Raw genomic sequence first — 17390 nt, 5'->3', positions numbered from 1 at the left:
GGAATGTCTAAATTTAGGCACCTAGTTGGTGTACCAAAGTTAAAAGCCTACCTGCTGGAGACTATCCTCATTCAGGGCACAGTGATAGATTTGGCCTATGTGGGATTTGACATATTCTTGGGAGTACCTTAGGAAATCTGTTACCACTCTGATAACTCAGGTGCCTGCAGCTGTTGCTGTTACAGGCTTTTCTCTCAATTGTGTGACTCCTGAGCCAGCAGTCCTTGTATCTGCTCCTGTCTGCATCCCTGCTGAACCCTTGGTAGGGGCAGTGTTGCTGCTTATGTCACTGTAGGGTGGACTGGGCTGGGGGACTAATGGAGACTTTTTATAGGGTTTTTATGGGGCTCTTTTATTTTCTGTTACTCTCTTTAAAGCAAGCAGTCAGTCTCCCAGTGCTGTGCATCCCTGCACAGAAGAGGCATAGGACAGAAGACAGTCAGTCATCACTGGCAGCTAAGATACCAAAAGAAGTGCTTGTAAAAGCTCATCTTTTAGTCACTGTCAGCACGTTTATGGGGACAAATCCCCCTTCTTGTGTCAAAGCACTGGAGGCATATCCCTCCATTTACTACCATGGTGTGCTGTCTCCAACTTGGCAAACTCAAGGGCAGAGTCTTCCAGCCATATCTGCCTTTGGTGCAGATAATGCAGTGTGGAGGCACCGGGGGGCTGCAGGTCTGTACTTACTTTCAGAATGAGCTCCTTGGCTGAGTGGGACATCAGGATTCTGTCGCACCAGGCTGGACATCTCGTGTTCATGTACTGCCTTCCCTGGCTAGAGTCCTCGCTGTAGGGATAACTGCAAACAAATCCCATCCACAACCATCAATGACTCTTGGCAAAGCAGCCTGAAACCTCTGGCTCAAAGGGCCATAGTACTTACAAAATGTCCCTGTTAAAAAGCAGCTCTTCCAGACACTTTTTTTTCCTCCTCCCTCTTCCTCCTCCCTTTTCATGTGCTTTTTTTTCTATGTCTCTTCTCAGATCTACAGCTCTACTGTACAGTTAAGAAGTTAAGACACACGCAGTTTCAAAACTCTCACCTCCTATCTTGTGCTTTTGTGAGAGTGTTTAAAGATAGCAAAATGTTTATCTGTGTGAAAGTACAAAAATCAGTTCAACAACAAACTGAAATTAGAAAAGAGACTATGGAAAATATACACACAGAATTTGAAAAATGAAACCTAGGGGGAAAAAAGTTCATCTTATGTGATTTCTTCACAGGATTCTCTCAAGGGAAGTTATCCATGAATAATTTAACAGAAAACAGAGTTCAGAGTGCTGGGACCACTGCAGCTATACACAAACCTCTCCTATATGGATTCTGTAAGGGTGACAGAAAGGAAGACAGGACAAGACAACAGGCTTCACAGGAGGTTTCTTCACAAGCAAGGAATCAGGAATGTGGTCCAAAGAAAGTGATGCTGACAACATAAGATCTCATACCTATGAAATTGTGTTATGGAAAAGTGTATTATTTTGTAAAGACATCTCGAATAGAAGCAGATTAAATGGTAGTTACACTCTAGGGCCATCATAAACATGCTATGACCTCTCCAGTGCATTCTAACTTATCTTCAAAGGGCAACAGAAAGTGTTTATTTTAATCTACAGAATATAACTAGAAGTAACACACTTGTGTAAGCCCATGGGCTGAGATAATCTGAAGAACCTGAAGGGCAACCTCTGGCTCAACCTCAATAAGTTGAGGCTTCAGAATTTTTCATGTCTCATCCAAATCTTCTCATCAGTTTACTAAGACAGAACTTTGCATTTGATGATGGCTCACCACGCTGTAAGGCCCACTGTTTTCTTAGACCATTTCTGAAATGGCATGTGGGAGTAGCTAAAAAGGGGTTTTGGAGAAATCCAAAGGGTTTGTAACAGGCTCAACTTTTTGAATACTGGGCCTGAATTAACTGAAGTCTGCCCTTGATAAAACTCTTAAAACCCCCAAGCATCTACATATGTATGTGTGAGCATATTTGAAAAGACATTTGCATTTTATTTTGCTCCTCACTGAATTAATAAAGGAAATACTGATGTTTTTCTGATATGTGTCTTAAAAAAAAATTTCTAGTATTGTAAAAAAAGGGTTTGCATGCTTGAAGAGAAACTTATTTACCATCCTGCTTGGTGTGATACTTTGAAACTGAGACATATAGCTTTCTACCAAATGGGTTTACAAGCTACACTGCCATTAAAAAGATTAGCCATGGCAAACATCCAAGAAAAGCATACTGAATGTATTGGAACAAACCAGTGATCTCAGTACGTTTTCCACCTCATCAAACCTAACAAGACTCATTTTCAAAACATATTATGAGAATTCAATTTGCTGCTTCACTGACATACAGAAGTACAGCTTATTTCTGAGTGTCTGTGAAATATTTTGATGATGTAATACTATATTGGTAGTAGAAGCTCTTTGTCTGCAACTTAAGGATTGACTTTTTCTCATAACCTCTTGCTTTACTTATTCCAGAACCCCACATAACTGAGGCTACTTTTTATGACATAAAGGTATAAGAATCAATCACATTTCATATAATCCTTCCTTTTACAGCATTAACTGCATGGCTTTTGAAATATGATGTCCCACACCTGGAATGATCTGTTACTGCTATGTGTTAGAGCATTAAATCCTAGAGCCTATATTCTATTAAATGGTATTTATCAATTTGTTTTATTTATCTTAATGTTTTCACAGGGTGAAAACTACTGCCAATTTTTCAAGGTCCTTAGCACTGATCACCCAGTCAAAAAGTTACTGTAGTTTACAAGTATCTTTGACAAATCAGATTTCTAATGGCTGGGACAGAGATGAAAAGAAATGCTACAAAATTGTCCAGACAAAATGGCCTGCAGGCAATAATTTAATATAATAAAGCGAGGCAAACTCTTCTTTTTATAAGAAAGAATCCTTCGAAGGAAGCAAAAAGCAAGGAGTGTTCTGTCTCACTGCACTCCAATGAATAAAGCTCCCTCCCTCCATCCACTCTGCCATGTGGAAGTCCTAATCTCAGTGAAATGCTGACACTAACATAATAAAAAATCCTAACAAGATACATGCCCCCAAAACTGGGAGAACTATAAGCTCTCCTTCATGCTCTAGAGGGGTCACAAACACTTTACAATATGCAAAATTCTTTTATAGATGGGCTCTAATAGTGGCCATAGCTAAATATGACTCAAAATTCCCAGGAGGGATTCTTTTTTTTTCTGGTGACTTTTTGGGTTGTAGGGCTATTTTAATTTATTATTGATCTAAAATAGATTTTAGCAAATAAAAGTTCTATTAGAGGTTTCTGGAATATAACTGTCACTGAAGAAGATTTTGTGAAACATGCTGCTGAATGTATACTATTCCAGAACAAAATTTTTCAAATACCATATGCCTCAGAAGTTGTTTCCATCATCCTGTTCCATAGCTAAGTGAACAGTGGCATGAACATAGTGTGACTGCTTCCAGAACCATCTGCATGCGAACTCTGAAGCTTTTGCTTGTTTGGTGTGTTTTTAAGGGTCGTGCCCCCAAGGGTACTCTGGTGCTTACATAATGTTACTCCCTTTGGATGTCTTCTCCCCAGCTGATCAGATTGAAACCCAGTCAAGAAGGAGCCTACAATGGAAGGAGCCTACAGATGCACAGGCATTTTAGGAAGCATGACGGCTCTGATGCAGCCAAACCAGAAAGACGTTGCAGAACTGAAGACTTAGGGAAAACACCCAAAGCCTCAGAAGCGGCTGCTGAGGCAGCTCTCGTTTCAGCCTCAGCCCCTGGGCGCGCGGGAGGCACCGCCGGCTGCGGGAACCGCGCGGGAGGCAGCGCTGTCCTGCCTGCTGCCGCACACAGCCACGCCCGACAGCACCCGCCACGCGGGACTCGGGAAACTGGAAACCCCATCCACGCTGGGACTCGGGAAACTGGAAACCCCATCCACGCTGGGACTCGGGAAACTGGAAACCCCATCCACGCTGGGACTCGGGAAACTGGAAACCCCATCCACGCTGGGACTCGGGAAACTGGAAACCCCATCCACGCTGGGACTCGGGAAACTGGAAACCCCATCCACGCTGGGACTCGGGAAACTGGAAACCCCATCCACGCTGGGACTCGGGAAACTGGAAACCCCATCCACGCTGGGACTCGGGAAACTGGAAACCCCATCCACGCTGGGACTCGGGAAACTGGAAACCCCATCCACGCTGGGACTCGGGAAACTGGAAACCCCATCCACGCTGGGACTCGGGAAACTGGAAACCCCATCCACGCTGGGACTCGGGAAACTGGAAACCCCATCCACGCTGGGACTCGGGAACCTGAAACCACCATCCACGCTGGGACTTGGGAAACTGGAAAATATTTCCACTTGCTGCAGCGGGGAACCAAGACAAGAGTGTGCCGATACACGCTTCCACTTGACTGTTCACTTTTTGTTCTTTCTAAGCTGGCTTCATGATTTTCCTTCTCTTTTCCTTCCTGTCAACCCCATTTCTTGACTGCTTCTTTGCCTTTAGGCATAAATAGTCTCTTAAAAATTACTGTAAATTTAAACTTGTGTACATACAAAATGCAGAACTATTCTTGTAATACCCATCTTCCAAAAGACATTAGGAATAAGACTATGATCAAGGGCAGTAAGTTCGATTTGTTTTGCTGACATCCCCAGCCTCTTTTAACACATTCACTTCAGACAAGGAACTCCCAGTTCTTAATTCAAAACCTATTTAGTAATTCTAGTCAACAGATTTTCTGATTTGTGAATTGTAGAAATTATTACAGATTTGTTAAAAACAACTGCAGGTCTGATAAAAAGAAAGTCAAGGACTCTATACCAAATAATCAAAAGTTTGAAATTCCAGTATCAATCTCCTGGTGGGGAAGTATTGTGCTTCTGTGCTTTCATCATTAGTCTTGACTACCAGGACAATGACTATGGCAGAGAAAAAGGGAAAACCAGCTCTCCCTATGCCAATAATTAGACATGAAAGAATGTATTATTTTTTTCCTTTCATTAGCATTCTGCCTCAATCACAATCTACCTTGTGTAATACACAGAAAACAGTGATCTTGACAATGAATAGGGAGTGCTCATGTAAAAATGATGACATAACAGATAAAGGCCTCTAGGTACCACTGAAACATAAATGATAAATAGATATAATACTAACACATACAGGTGCTAGAGGTAAGGTAAGGATGTACAAACTTCCATAGTATTCTGTATAGTTACACACTTTTTTACACACAGTATATTACGGCTATTTAAAAATACAAGGGGAAAATGGGGAATTCCCTGTGGAACAAATTTTAAACAGTGTTTTAAAATTTTATGCTTATAACACTATTTAAAACAGTGGCAAAGTTTTAGGAATACAGGACCTTAGCCACTCATGTTAGCATGGTAATAAAATAGCAAAAAAGAGACTGATATTTCTGTGTATTTCAGCCAGCAGAATTATACAAAATACACTTTGTGCAAGCCCCTGGATGACGCACAGACAGGCAGTTCTGGTGCATCCATGTGAAAAGCTTGCACAGTTTATTTCCACTTGTTTAGGACTTACTCTTTCTGAAGATGCAGCTTCTAGCTGCTTTTCCATCCTAATTCACAAACTTCTGTTTCAGTTGCACTTATTTAATCAGGATTACTGACAGGTGGGTTTTCTGAATAAAACTTCCAGCAACATCATTAATATAATGTTCAATACTCTTGAAATTTAACCAAACACTTTGATGAATTGGTAACTTACTCTGTTAATAAGGAGCAGGCTGTCCAATGAACTGCTGTTGTCACAGTCAATAAGGATGAGAACTACTTGGCAATTGTTTGGGGAAAATAAACCATTAAGAGGGTCAGTAATATCAGAGCGCTACTACTGTTGACAGGTATTGTCAGAGATGATTAGACACCTTTACAAAAATGCTTACTGCAGGGTGAAAAGTTGTCTGACATCATAAACCATCCTGACAGCAGTGCCTTAACTCAAAACACAAGCCAACAATGCTGTGTATATAAATGTCTCCTTAACTGGCATTTCCAGTTAGGAAAAATGCTCCTAATGAACTCTTCTCGTGAGCAAGCATGGATAAAATCTGTTAGTGAGATGGGTGAAATGTACTTTCTAACAGGAAACAGTTCATTCCCTCTGGAGGGCTGCTACCTGTAGCTGCCACAGGCAGTGTCCTCCAGCTCGCACCGCACCCAGGGTGGGATGTGCTGGGACACCCCGTGCTGAGACACCCCGTGCTGGGACACCCCGTGCTGCTCTGGGACCCTGCCTTCTACAGACCACACTGCCAGTGCTGCTCTGAGAAGTGTGGCAGCACTCACTAGGCAACAGTGGGAAAATTCAGCTATTTGATCTTTTTTAGTCCAGTAAAGGTCATTCTGAACAACTGTGCAGCCAACATCTAGGTTCAAATGCAGATAATTTAGCAAACTTTATCACGTTTCAGGGAGTGGAAATGCCTCCTGTTCAAAAACTCCTTGTGCTTGGTCATCTGTCAATTGTCCCCACATTTTATATCACCAATTTTTTTATAATACAAAGTATTTGAGATGGGATGACACTACAAAGTATCAATGAAAACTGACCTCTTTATGGGAAGAGCTGAGGCAATTTTGATTTGGTTCACTTTATTTTTGAATTTAGGATGAGTCCTCACATTTACTAAACCTTTTCTCACTTTTAAGTCTTTCTATTTACATATGACATTGACAGAGAACTTTAAAAGGGGAAAAACCCGAATCACTCTTCATCAGAAAATTATTTACTATTTTCATATTTACCTCAAGAAAGGGAATGTGGACTGCCAATACAACCTTTGGCTGCTCTGGAAGTTTTAAGGCCAAATATATAAATATAAATATTTTGATATTTTTAATTTACAGTCAGCATTAGTGTGAGCTGGTATGTAAGTGTGATTTCAACAAAATGTCATTCAACCAATCAAAAAGTGACATCTAATTTTGGCAGCTACCAGAGTGTTAGTTTCTTCCTCAAATTTGAATTAACATTTTATATTTCCCTGAACCTGAAAGGGAGAGTTGGATTCCCTAGATCTCTTTCTAACAAATGACCCCATGTAATTTATCTTCATAGGCACATCTTAGGCAGCAGATCTAAGCTAAGCAGTAAGACACACTGGTGTTTGAATTAGATTATCTGCTTCATAGGTACCAAAACACTAATAAGCCGTGGTGATGCTCTGCGAGCCAACTGGCCACGATACGTGTCTCACTTCAGCCAAATCAGGAGGGCAAACAGAGCCCTGCAAACACAGTAGTTATAGAGCAATGTGTTAAACAGCTGCTACTTGCACAGGCTACGCTAACACCATGGTGATAGTACCAACAATTGGAGTCAAAGGTGACAATGGGACAGGGGGTCACCGGGCAAACCAGCAGCAAAGGGCAGGATGGGTAAACAGGACTTGAGCCCTGAGTCTGGGCACAACACAAAACAGGAGGGTTAATGACATAGTATTTTTATCAGAACCTTTTTAATAGATTTATGCTGGGCATATTGCTTTTTGGCTTAACACTCTTCTTTGGAAAATACTGATCTGTAATATGCTTCAGAGTGAGCATTCCTGTATCACCAGTGTTGCAGGACCTTTTTCAGTTTAAAAAATAAATAAGCCCAGAGCTTATTATTTTTTCCAGAAAGCATAATGCAACCCTTCACTTTCTGTGAAGAACATTCACCCACAATGGTGTCCACAGTGCTGCTGAAAACCACCCTGTGGCCAAACCCTGGTGACAGGAGGACACACACTGGCGCTGGCTCCAGCGCCAGGACCTGCCCAGGACCAGAGGCTGGCACACAGCTGATGGGAATGGGCACAGTGTGCTCTGCTCTGTCCCCAGAGCGTGGGGAGGCCCAGCTGGCAAAAATGGATTATTTGGCAATACTAAAATGGGTTATTCAGCACTACCAGTGCCTCAGCAAGTGAACACTGAGTGATGCACTCTATTGCTTTAATAAGAGTAATGCTGTACCCCACGCAATGTATGCAATACTGCTACTATTACAAGTGGATAAATGGAATTATTAATAATGTTGGCTTGTTGGGAAGCACCCAGTGCTGACTTGTTGCACCAGAACAGCCTGATGTTACTATCTATGACTGTGATTGAGCTCGATGTCTTTTCTGGGAATATGTCTACCTGTACTTTTTAAAATTACCTTACTTTGGGGCTAAATTTTACAAAGTCTCATATTGAAAAAAATAACTGGGAACCAGAGAGAATAAATGGGTCAGGATTCAGGCTCCAAACTATTGGGCTTTTCAGCAGTACATTCAGATGGGACAGCCTGGCTGGCAGCAAGGACCATAAGCTCTTTAGAATATGCTTTATTTTCTGCTTGCTGCGTGGTCTGTAGTCCTTACCTTACACATGGTGTAATAATTCTTTGAAAGTTTTTTACTTTCTGGTGGTCCTTTCTTTTCCCCTTTGCCACAACTCCTTAAACCAGACCTTGGGTAATGCTGTCTGGTTCCTCACAGAATAAAGAAACACCTTATTTCAATTTGAAAATTGAGAATTGGTGAGAGTGGCACTGGTTTAATGTGAGTGGAAACATGAAGGCAAGATCTGTCTGAAAAATCATTGTAATAATTAAATTCAAATTGTTTTGGAGGAAATGACAGCTGTCTCTATTTCCAGCTGGAAAAATGTTTCTGTGCTTCAGCCTTAGATGCTGGAAGCACCCAGACAAGTGCATCATGTCAGGTGGGAATTTGTTCCTTGGGGGCTGAGAGATCCATGGATGATTTCAGATACCTCATTAATACCTGGAAGGAGTTTTGCAATGCACGAGTAAGTCTGAAGTATTTCTGTTCAGTAGAAAATACTTCTTAGTTGAAAAAATAAGTGCTATAAAAGTAACTAATAATGCAAGCATAAGAATAACCCAGGGCTTTTTCATCTGAGTGCCTAACTCCTCTTTTGTGAGATAACAGGACCCAGCAGCATTACTGAGGAGATGTTCTAGGAAATGAGAATCCCATTTGCTTCAGGAGTGCTGCCCTGCCCTGTCAGCAGGCAGTCTGTGTGATCCGAGAACATGCAGAGGCAGTGAGAACACTGGAAAGGAAGAGCAGCCTGCTGACACCTAAACCATCATCTTGTCCTTCCATTTCACACCCAAGGGTGACAGTGGGGCTCTGTGCAATGGCACCCAGAGGTTCTGCTCTGAATAGTCTCTGCAGAAGGGAAGGAACAAGGGAGCACTCTGGGCATTGCTTCATGCAGAGCAGGCTGGCTCAGTGTAAATCAGATCACAAAAATACATGTGTCGTTGTGCAACCTCCTAGAACACAGAAGGGTCATGGGACAAAATACAAGGTGGAGAAAAAATATTTTATGGACTAAATAAGATTTTTGCAGAACAATGAACCAGTGTTAGAAAGAATTCCAAAGGAGGAACACTCTGCCGAGAGTAAATGAGATTCAACCCGTCTCCTGCTCAGAGGCATCAAAAGCCAAGACACTGCCAGAGCAGAGGGTCTGCTTGAGACAAATATCACACTGAGGGTATCTAAGACACAAACATATGTCCAACCAGTAAATTACATGACAGCCTAATTCAACAACAAACAAGAATAGGTCACTTTAAGAGAATGATTAATACATGAGATTGCTGTGCATGCAGCCTTATCTGAGAGCAAACCTTGTATGTGGGTGTGAACTCTTGCTAAAGTCAGCTCCTATCTTTGTTATACAACAGCTACAAGAATAATTATAATAATTAATGGAGAGCAGTGATAAAGGTAACAATTGCCCACCTGTATATTGACACACCACAATGTTTTTACTTCTTTTTTCCACACCTGCCTTTTGCAGTGATTGTTGACTACCATGAAGCCCTTTGCAGCCTCACACTGGGCTGTTTGCTCATGGCCAGACTCTTCAGCCTGTGAGTGACAGAGCTTACAGAGTTTAAAATTCTAACTTTTATTTAGTCTCCAGTGGCTTGGGTTGCTATAGGCTACACTAGATCACAGAGGGTAACAAGGTGAAAACATGAATGTTCACAATATAAAATAAAAGATCGCAAAATATACGAGTGGGTGAATAATGTCTGAGGAATACTCTGTTGGAATGATTTTTTACAGGTTGTCTAACATAGCAGACTTGCCACACAGCCCATGGTCTCTTGTTAAACTGTGGCTGCCCTCCCAGGCTGCCTTCACCTTTGGCACATCTCAGCAGGACAGAGGAAGGGCTTGCAAGGGAAGGGTGGGCTCTGAACAGGGCCAGAGGAATGCCTGGCCCTGGATGTCCTCCTGCCACTGTCCTACAGGCTCCAAGGACCCTGGACAGAATGTGCTGGGAGGCCCTGTGGACACAGCATCGGCAGATCTGCATCCAGAACAGGTGGGATGAGCCTCTTTCCCCTGGAATTCATTCACTGCATCCCTGGCATGCTCCTCTGGGCACAGGCTTACAGGGTGGTGAGCTGATATGGCTTAGGAACATACATTAAGGAACTGAAAGGAACTCGGAATTGAAGGTGATTCTGGAAAATGCTTTAGGGCTGCTGAACAGAGAGGAGATAACTGACAAGCCTGCAGATGCTGTCAGTGCTATAAAATCACAGAATGAAGGAACAGTGTGGGTTGGAGGAGCTCAGTCAAGGCTTTGTTCTAGATGGTTCTAAGGGATGACTACCTGAGAACCCCTCCCTCTGCACTTCATCATGATGGTCACCCAGGGCAGGAAGAATTCACAGCAGATCAAGCAGACATTTGGTGTCAAATTACACTATAGCACTGGGGAAGAGCAATGAATTAGTTTTGAGTTCCCTAAGTATGCCTGCAGAAATGCTAGGTTTAGATGTGTTTGCAGGAGAGCTCAAAGTGGCTCTCCAATCCTTCCCACAATCAAAGTTAACTAAAAAGTCCCAAAGCTAATGTGCAGTAATAGAGTCTGTCAAGACCCAGAGGAAACTCCTTTGTATGTGCAGAAACATTAATTTGCTGTGCTGCCTTAACACCATTCCATTTACAGATACAAATTCAATTTGTAACTATAAATCTCATAGAAGTATTTTATAAGCAATTATTTATACATACCAAAAATTATATATGACTAAAAATAGTAATATATTTCTGTTAAAAATACATTACTGAGCCTGTGACCACGCAAAGACCACAGGATGGGCAATAGTATGTCCTTGCCTTATGACACAGAAAACAAGAAGAGATGGGTGAAAAAAGCATCCTAATATAAAGCCAGTTTGCTCTTTATATATACAAGCCATCTCTCAGTATATATATATTTTTTGACCATTTATTATTATTACTATTACCTAGTTGTTGAGAAGGAAACAGAGTGAGTAGAACTAAAACACACAGAGACTACTCAAACGTAATTTCTGATCTCTGCTTGAGGGGAGCATGACACCGAAAAGCTCTTACAGAGTCTGAAGAAGCTGAAAACTATTAATGGAACAATGTATTTTTGGTAGGCCTTGCTCTGGCTGGAAGCACTAATGCTGGAGAAATGAAGTAGAAGAGTATGTATAGTACAAAATTTGTACCACTTCCCCTCACCTTCATCTACCCTGACCAGATACAAGAGGAATGAGACACACTTAGGGAGGTACACACCCTGCTGGTCTACTGTTATCATACTCAATCAATAAGGACAATTTAGAGTGGTGGTAACTCCGGGCCTACTTCCAGTGTCCCAGGGGATCAATACAAATCAGTATCGCAGCTGGCTGGTAAGAAGTAATGAGATTATGATCACAAAAGGCAAGCTTCCCAAATTTTTTCTTGGTGTATGCCAAAACATCATACTTTTCTATCTGTCCATGAGGCATAAAATAGAGTATTTAAACATATTAAATCTATTAACAAAAAAAGTATATAAAAAGCATAGTTTTGTCTGCCTTTTTTTCTACTATTTTTTTAAACTTTTTCTTTGTGAATGCAGTATTTCTTTCCCTTGAAATCAACTGTGAGATTTGACTTACTCACTCTTGGAAAGGGACCATACATGTATAAAACAGCACCAAATCTTCCACAGATTTCTCCTGAATAGAACTGCCATTTGCAAAATGCTTGGTTTTGTATGATAGCAATAGCTGTCCATTCATGGCTAAAACACCTCAGGGATACTGCTGACTAAAATCATGCATGTGTATTAAGCCAGCCAATTTATTCTAACAGTCTTAAGCAGGTATATGATGTTTACTGAAACTGAAAAAGCAGAATCTAAGTTCCTGCCCTCCTTCCTGATACTGCTCCTGGATTTCCCTGAGTGATGGCAGTAGGCTCTACACCCCCAGCTGACCACACTCCTGCCCACCACTGCTGGCAGACATCAAACAGCTTCAGGCAAAGACTGTCTTTATGGTTGCAATAATGTGATTTAACAGGTGGTCTGGGCCCAGTGCTTAGAAGTCGTTCCACATCTCTGAGCACACATTCCTGCCAGGTCTGTTTTAAGAGCAGCTATAAAAGACAGGATCAGCGGAACCCAAATGATGAGCTACGGAGCACTACTGGCATGTGGTTTATTAGTGATGAGGGGATGTGGGGAGAATAAACAACCATGGAAGGAACAGAGATCATTATAATTTCTGCAATAAATATGGGAACATTCACATTTTACCAACAGTGCAAGTAATAATTATGTTGTAGCTAGTTAAATAAATGGATTATATATGAATCTTACCTGGGAGGAAATGAGATGTCCAGTTCATACAATCTGTCTTTAAAGACTGACAGCTCTCTGTCAAATTCTAAAAGCTATAAAAGATAGAAATAAATGCTTTCACTCTTTAATGTTGAACTGCAGCAATTTAAAAATACTACATTATATAAAAGGAATAAAAGAAAACTATGATCACACACAGCTTGAGGTATAGCCTTCATAGAATAGTTTTTATAACACAGTGCAAAACTGTCTGGACTATTTTGATACATAAACAGTGCCTTGAGAAAAGTGTTGAAAACATGCATTTTCCTCAGTGAAAGTTGTAACACCGCCTCTTCACAGCACTGCCCTGTAAGTGCACTTACACCACAAGGGCACATTTCTTGAAATTTTGTTAGCAGTCTCTTCAGAGATAAACTAGACTAGCATTAAAAAGAGCAGCAAACTGATATGCTAACCAGCCCATGAGAATGTCAGTGAAATGCACCATATTGCTCTGTATTATCTTTAGTGCAGATAAGCAGGTACAACAATCACAATGTGCACATCACTCTTCCCAAGCAAAGCCGAGTTCCTGTATGCCTGCTCTGGATGGTGCATGGCAGACAGCAGACAGAGGGATATGTGACAGTAGGTAAAGGGTGCTCCCAGGCAGCAGCCAAGACAGAGCACCAGAAGCAGGTGTTTAACAGATTTAATGTCCTGTATAAATATTAGTCCCGGTCACATTTGTTTTCCCCATGACCTCTGCAGAGAGATTAAATATCCACAGTCCTTGTTCATAAACACAAACCCCCTCACAACTCAATGGTAACTGTCCCCATTAAACCCGTAACTGTTCTGATGGACACAAAGGATCTCACTCCAGAACCCGGCCGGGGTGCAGCCCGATGTGCCAGGGAGCTGCAAGCCAAAGACAGAAGCTCATCATGCCCACGGTGCTGGCCCTGGCTCTGAGGGCCACTTGCTGTTCTGACGAGCGTCCCGCACTGTCCCGCGCCACGGCGGTGTTTGCCCACCGTTCATTAATCATGTCCCATCTCACAGCTGTGCTGATACCATTGTATGAATGGCAGAGGTTCCCAAAGAAATTAGATCGTGTCCCCCTTTCCCCTCTGTCACCTCATAAATCATTCCTGAAATGTGCAATTAGCAGCTACTTGTACACATTAATTATCTGTGTGAAAAGCAGCTACCTGAACCACCTGCACTGCTGATTAGCTCCCTCTCCACGGCTCACCCAGCTCTCTCCAGGCTCTCCTGCCATATGTAGGTATCTTTACATGAAGATGCCAGTGATGGGCAGCTTTCCCTGCTTTAGTTCATTTGACACCCAACTCTGTGACAGTATGCTGGAAAGATTCTGCAATGCCAATAACTGTTACAATTTGTGCTTGTTTTAACATCTGATTGAAAGCCTGAGAATTCATTATGTTTAGATAAATATTTCTAAATATCTGTGTGGAAATTTACAGTAGGTATCTAATAATATACTCAATACTAAAAGTGTTGGGCTGGTCCAGCACTCACTGGTCTAACTGAAGCAATCTCCACGCACTTGAAGAATAAATGGATGTTTCCAGGCTCTGATCATGTATTTCAGTAAGCAGAACAGATTGGTAGCTACAATACATACACACTGGCTATGAAAACAATATTACCATTCCTTTTCTGCTCCATGTGTCTCCACTTTAGAGGTATCAGCCACCCTACCTGAATCTGGGATAGAAAAACAAGTTGCCATCCCCAGTTAAAACTATTAATTGAAATGTATGTCTATGCATGTTTCCTACTGTTCCAAGTAAACAGCTCAGAGTAGGGAAGGGAAGGTGTCAGGAGAAAGGCTGTTTCTGAAGTGTTAAACTGTGAAGACTGAATGAAAGAACAATGCTCCACAGAACACAATGGTATAAATTACTCATGGGCATCCCAAGGGTTGGCGGAGTTCAATAGATGCATTGTCCTCCCACACCAATTCACATTTTCAAAATTTTATACATTTAGATTGTTCTAGCTATGATGATATTTGCAAACTCAGTGAGGCCTGGGGTTTAGAGGACTAAGCATTTGGATGTGCATTATCATCCACAGAAGTTTTTGCTGTGTTTGTTTGCTGCAGTTGTGTATCCAGTGTCTGTGCTATGCAGATGAGCTGCTGTCACTGGTGGCAGATAACAGGAACAAGACAGCATTGTGTACTGTGCTGCCAGTTTCTCAAGTTTCCCCAGGTAAAGGGACAGCTTCAACCTGAAGCCAAAGCCCAACTAGGTGCCTAGAAGGATTCAGGGAATGCTCATGATGAAGAATTCATCCTGCCATGTAAAACAGCCAAATATTTTTATAGGATTATTTGCAAAAGCTTTTACTTCCTGCTATATATTAAATAATAATGCACTTTTATAAATTATTTTTTCCTAGTTATTAAGTGACTGTGTTACAGTACCTGTAACCTTCTGCCCAAACATGTCCACTGAGTGTGCAGACAGACACCTGCTCGCTCTTGCAAGGGCAAGGACAGGTTATCGGTGTGCTCAGGGCTGAGCAGTGGGAACCCCCCTACAACTCCTCTGTTTACCTGGCAGCACTGCAGGCAGGGAGAAGAGGAATGGAAGAGATGACAAAAACCTGAACTGTGCATTTTGAGAAAACCGCAGTTATTCTTTTCAGTAGAAGACCATATTTTAACTATTATTTTTTTTGTGTGAAACACACTTGCATTCTCATTTAAGCCTGTAATCTCAAAATGCAAGATTTCTGATCCAAATGCAAGGGGTTCACTAAGCCTTGCCACAATGAATTACAAATGCCATTTGCCCTAAAAGCAACTTTAGTTAAGAGAAGGCACAGGGCCTGACGTGGGCATCAGTCAATTCCATTTGCTTTACAGGTATGGGTGCCTGGAGCAACCTGGCATGACAGAAAATGAATGAAAATTAACATGGGCAAGATGACACTGAGAAGCAGTCAGAATTTCACAGGGTAATGCCTTTACTTTTAAAGCACCTAACATTGTCTTTAAAAAACCCCACCTGGAACATACTCCTTTCATGGCAATTTCACCATAAGCTGCTCACTCATTTCCGTACTGTACACCAATCAGCACTGTGAACAATGTCATTGTTGGAACAGGAAACATGAGTATGAATGTCACTCTAAATGCCTTAAAAATAATAAAAAAATTAAGTTCAAACTCCAGAAATCAATATATTGTTCTATTTAATTACTCACAATAAGATAATCTTTAAGAACCAAATCTTTAAGGTGTTACATGACATGCTGTGGTAATTTGAGCAATCACACAGAGATTTTAAAATGCTGTGACTGGCAGATCATTCCAGAATTATATGTCATAGGCAGTTTTCAGAAGACTGTTTTTTTCTCCAAACTCCGTTTCACCAATGTATTTATACCTAAATAAGAGTGAAGATGATGCAGGGTCTATGTTTTATCTACTCCAACACCAAGTTGATGATGCTACATCAAGATGTTTGCTCTACAATATCCAGTGACCAGCCCAACAGGAATGTTTGATGAGTACCTGAATGAAAATACCATCCATCCATCCATCCATCCATCCATCCATCCATCCATCCATCCATCCAGGTAGTGTATCAATAGTTAGCTAATACCTGTGAGCCACTGTGACCCCACACTGCTGGGATGCAGCCATGCAGCATGTGTAGGAATGACTGCATTTGCAGTAAAGGATATTTCCTATTTATTTTGAGGAGAATTAAAAGCTTTCAGGACTGATGGCTGTGTCAGCTGCAGTGCCCATCACCTCCCAAGGGAATTATCAGAACTGATGGTTTTCTAGGGTGCTGTGTATTCTGTAAAACCTACTGAAGGGAGCCTCAGTTTTTGTTCCTTTTTCCTTGGCAGTGCTGTAACATGCATTTATGTGCTGGGGTGGAGGAGAAAGCAATGCACAAAATTCTAAATTCCTACATTATGCAGCTTCATAGTAATCAAAGGGTTATAAGAGAGTCTAGGCAGGTGCAGAAACTGAGGTGCTGCTTGCTTCAATTTAAAGCACTGGTAAAAGGTCAGCATCTATTGGGTACACTGCAATGGGCCACCTTGGCTAAAATCATACACGTATGAACCCCTTCAAACAGGGCAACTTAATTCAGTCATTGGAGTAGAACAACGGCAATTACTCATCAAGACCTACAGACCAAAGTCAGAGCACTGGTAGATCAGGAGGTGATATTAGCAGCATTTATCAAATCCATCCGCAGGGCCCACAAGAGAATTCACAGCTGTGAAAGGGAAATGAAGTTTCAGACCAAAAAGAGGAGATGAGCATACAGAAGTGACCTCAGAGAATTAAAACATGTGGACCCTGGTCACCGTAACCTCCTTTGCCAGACTAGTGGAGTGCACAATTTTTTCCAAGAGACTTTAGAAAGACAGAAATTTTATCCATCTTTCCAGTCCAAGCAAATTATTTAGAAACTGATTCAGCAGTCTACTGACTTCAGGTAAAAGCCTGTGTAAATGCTGATCCTTCCCACTTACCCATGAAAATGCCATACGTAACTCTTCCTGATTTAAAGCTACCTCTTTCTCTAACAAAGACTATGTAAAATGATCTATATTACTGCATATTTTGAATCTTAATCTTCTTTCTCTCATTGCCAGTCTTTAAAATCATGTTTCACAGAAAAAACTCCAAATCACTGAATATAAATTTACCACTTATGC

At 41.5% G+C, this 17390-nt stretch overlaps 1 protein-coding gene across 1 annotated transcript in view; it reads right to left on the bottom strand.

Annotated features, from left to right (window-relative positions):
- INPP5A (inositol polyphosphate-5-phosphatase A) overlaps window positions 1–17390 on the bottom strand; it is a 172909-nt gene that overhangs the window by 5129 nt on the left and 150390 nt on the right. Inside the window, exons 12-13 of the mRNA XM_039731380.1 lie at window positions 12702–12775; window positions 691–802 (exon numbers count right to left, since the gene is read on the bottom strand). Coding sequence (XP_039587314.1) covers window positions 691–802; window positions 12702–12775 — 186 coding nt within the window. The remainder of the gene's footprint in view (window positions 1–690; window positions 803–12701; window positions 12776–17390) is intronic.

The sequence above is a fragment of the Passer montanus genome, unplaced genomic scaffold, assembly GCF_014805655.1.
Source record: "Passer montanus isolate IOZ18808 unplaced genomic scaffold, ASM1480565v1 scaffold77, whole genome shotgun sequence".
Lineage (NCBI taxonomy): Eukaryota > Metazoa > Chordata > Aves > Passeriformes > Passeridae > Passer > Passer montanus.
Note: the sequence above shows the minus strand (reverse complement) of the source record. Positions and strands in the feature narration are given on the sequence as shown.